Here is a 2,984-nt window from a genome sequence, read left to right as displayed (position 1 = left end):
GTATACATATATGTGTGTGTCTTTGCATCTGTGTTTGTCCCACACCACTGCCTGACAACTGGGGTTGGTTTGTTTATGTCCCCATGACTTAGTAGTTCAGCAAAAGAGACCAAGAGAATAAGTACTAGGCTTAGAAAATATAAAGTACTGGGGTCAATTCATTTGACTAAAAATTCTTCATGGTGTTGCCCCAGCATGGCCACAGTCTAATGACTGAAACAAGTAAAAGATTAAAGATTTGTGAATTTTGTTGTAAGCCCCAATATCTTATGGATTTCTTTTATTTCACCCAAAGAATGTCAACTAATAATTATTTTACGTTTTTTTGTAGAACACCGTCATCGATGAAAGTCGGGATCATCAAATGAAACTTCTTCGGCAGATATACGTACCAAATTTTGTAACACAGCTTCACCAAGTTCTGAGCCTTGCAGAACACCATGCTGAGTGTATGCAGCTTTCAGAGTTGGTTACAGATGACAAGAATTGCCTCTATGAAGTGAGTAGATGTTCTAAAACTCTGTGTGTGTGTGCATCATTCAAGGTGGATTGTGCATGTGCACATGTATGCATCAGTGTAAAGCTAGCTTTTTTTTGAAAATAATTGGCAGTTGTCCATACATGCCAGTCTCCCCCTCTCTCCAAGACAAACACAGCTAACTTGAGCCGATATTGTTTGGCATCTGTGTCGTCACAGGTGCCAAGCTGTTAATGCTAGCAACCAGGACAGATGTCACAAGACCTCTCGCCCGTCTGCAATAGTTAAACAAAAACATTACCATTTATACAAGTGGTGTCCCCCATTTCCAAGCTTCTGTGAAAATACATCCAGCCATTTAGGGGTTGGAAAATATTGTCTTACTTGAAAACATGTGAAGGTTGGTGACAGAAAGAACATACAGCCATAGAAAATCTGTCTTAACAAACTTTGATCCTTCCAATCACAGTAGAGTGAGAGTTTTAAACACACAATCACATATAACAATGGTTGTTTTAACCCTTTAATGTTCAAATTATTCTGTTAAATGCAATACTTGTTTATTCACATTGTTTTGAATTACTCATGCATTATCTCATAGCTTCAAGATTTTGATGATGTGGTAGTTTTTGAGAATGATATTGTAGGGTTAGTGTGAGAGGCCAGATCTGGCCTGTTTGGACATAAAGCAGGTAGAATATTTTGGTTAGATATGGTTGGTTTAAATGCTAAAGGGTTAAACTGAAAGAAAATATATCTGAGTTGAAACTGGTTTTCTTTTGTCACATTCTAGGTTTTCTCTCAGGAAGATTTGCAGCAGATTCTGAAATTGTTGCGGCAATCAGCTTTGATATTAATAAACCAGAAACAGGATCCGTTTGGTTATGAAGATCCAATGAGTTATGAGATGGAAATGGCTGCCACCTAAACAACACAGAAATAAACATCAGCATCAACCGTTTTTTTTATTTTATGAAAATACCAAAAGAAAAAAAAAAACTTTTTATCATTTTTATTTGATTCAGTCACCAGAAATAAATAATTATCATTTTTTATTTTGGTGTGTTTATGAATATTTACAGATTTTGTTGATTGAGAACTACCCAACCACATGCTCCAAAAGTAGAATACACACTTGTGCTGGTGGCACATGAAAAGTCGTTCGAGCGAGATCATTGCCAGTGCTGCTGAACTGTGCAGGTGGCACGTAAAATACACCATTTTGAGCGTGGCTGTTGCCAGTACCGCCTGACTGGCCTTCGTACCGGTGGCACATAAAAGCACCCACTACACTCTCGGAGTGGTTGGCGTTAGGAAGGGCATCCAGCTGTAGAAACTCTGCCAAATCAGATTGGAGCCTGGTGCAGCCATCTGGTTTCACCAGCCCTCAGTCAAATCGTCCAACCCATACTAGCATGGAAAGCGGACGTTAAACGATGCTGATGATGATGATGACACCAGTGCTCCACCATCTTGCGGTACACTTATATTCTTTTCCAAAATTCGGTGGTACACCTGAACTAAGAATATAACTGAAAGTACAGAGGCAAAAATGATATTCAGGCTACACTGCGGAGCACTGATATATATACTACCCTGAGATTCTGACTCACAGACAGAATGGTTATATGCTAATCAGTATTATGGGTTCCAGTAAGGCAGTGAGCTGGCAGAACCGTTAGTGCACCAGGCAGAATGCCTAGCGGTATTTCATTTATCTTTATGTTCTAAATTCAAATGTCACCATGATCAACTTTGCCTTTCATCCTTTCGGGGTCAATGAAATAAGTACCAGTTATGCACTGGGGATGATGTGATCGACTTATCCCCTTTTCCAAACTTGCTGGCCTTGTGCCAAAATTTGAAATCAATATTATCAATTCCGATACATGACTCGTAATGACTGCTAATTCACTTTGTTGATTCCAATATAAAAAAGGGCAGAGGTGACCACAGCAGGATTTGAACTTAGAATGTAAAAAGCATGAATTTCTGTTCATCGTTATTTGATATTATCTGTTCTAATACATGGCTGCTAATTGACTTTTGTTCAAAAGGTCAGTTCAGTCTCATCTGCTGGGATTTGCTTGTTCTTTATATTGGGAGAGGGGAGGGAGAACAAGGTAGGTGTGCTATTATTGTTATTGACATGACGACCCTTCCAAGACACAACAAGACTTGTTTCAACACACAAATTCACTTCAGGGACCTGGCAATCCAAATGTAAAAACAAAATATATAATAACATGACGTGTCACATCATATAAGGACAGAATAGACTAGGCAGAGCAGGAGGATACACATGGATGGAAAGGGTTGCTGAAGAGGTCACAGATGTGTGACAAGATTTCCAGACAATAGATGTAAGATAAAATAGGAACAATAATAAACAAGTGGAGCCTGGTGTTGCCATCCGGTTTCACCAGTCCTCAGTCAAATCGTCCAACCCATGCTAGCATGGAAAGCGGATGTTAAACGATGGTGATGATGGTGTGTGTGTTTATTT

The 2,984-nt window shown here is 39.2% G+C and overlaps 1 protein-coding gene across 2 annotated transcripts in view; it reads left to right on the top strand.

Moving 5' to 3' along the window:
* LOC106872989 (nuclear pore complex protein Nup107) overlaps positions 1-1,533 on the top strand; it is a 36,531-nt gene extending 34,998 nt beyond the window's left edge. For both annotated transcript variants that reach the window (XM_014920179.2, XM_014920178.2), the window contains exons 26-27: positions 332-499; positions 1,272-1,533. In XM_014920179.2, coding sequence (XP_014775665.1) covers positions 332-499; positions 1,272-1,406 — 303 coding nt within the window. In that variant the 3' untranslated portion in view covers positions 1,407-1,533. The remainder of the gene's footprint in view (positions 1-331; positions 500-1,271) is intronic.
* Positions 1,534-2,984: the final 1,451 nt, after the last annotated feature.

Source organism: Octopus bimaculoides, chromosome 22 (genome assembly GCF_001194135.2).
Source record: "Octopus bimaculoides isolate UCB-OBI-ISO-001 chromosome 22, ASM119413v2, whole genome shotgun sequence".
NCBI lineage: Eukaryota > Metazoa > Mollusca > Cephalopoda > Octopoda > Octopodidae > Octopus > Octopus bimaculoides.
The sequence above is the reverse complement of the archived record's forward strand: the minus strand, read 5'-3'. Positions and strand labels throughout refer to the sequence as shown.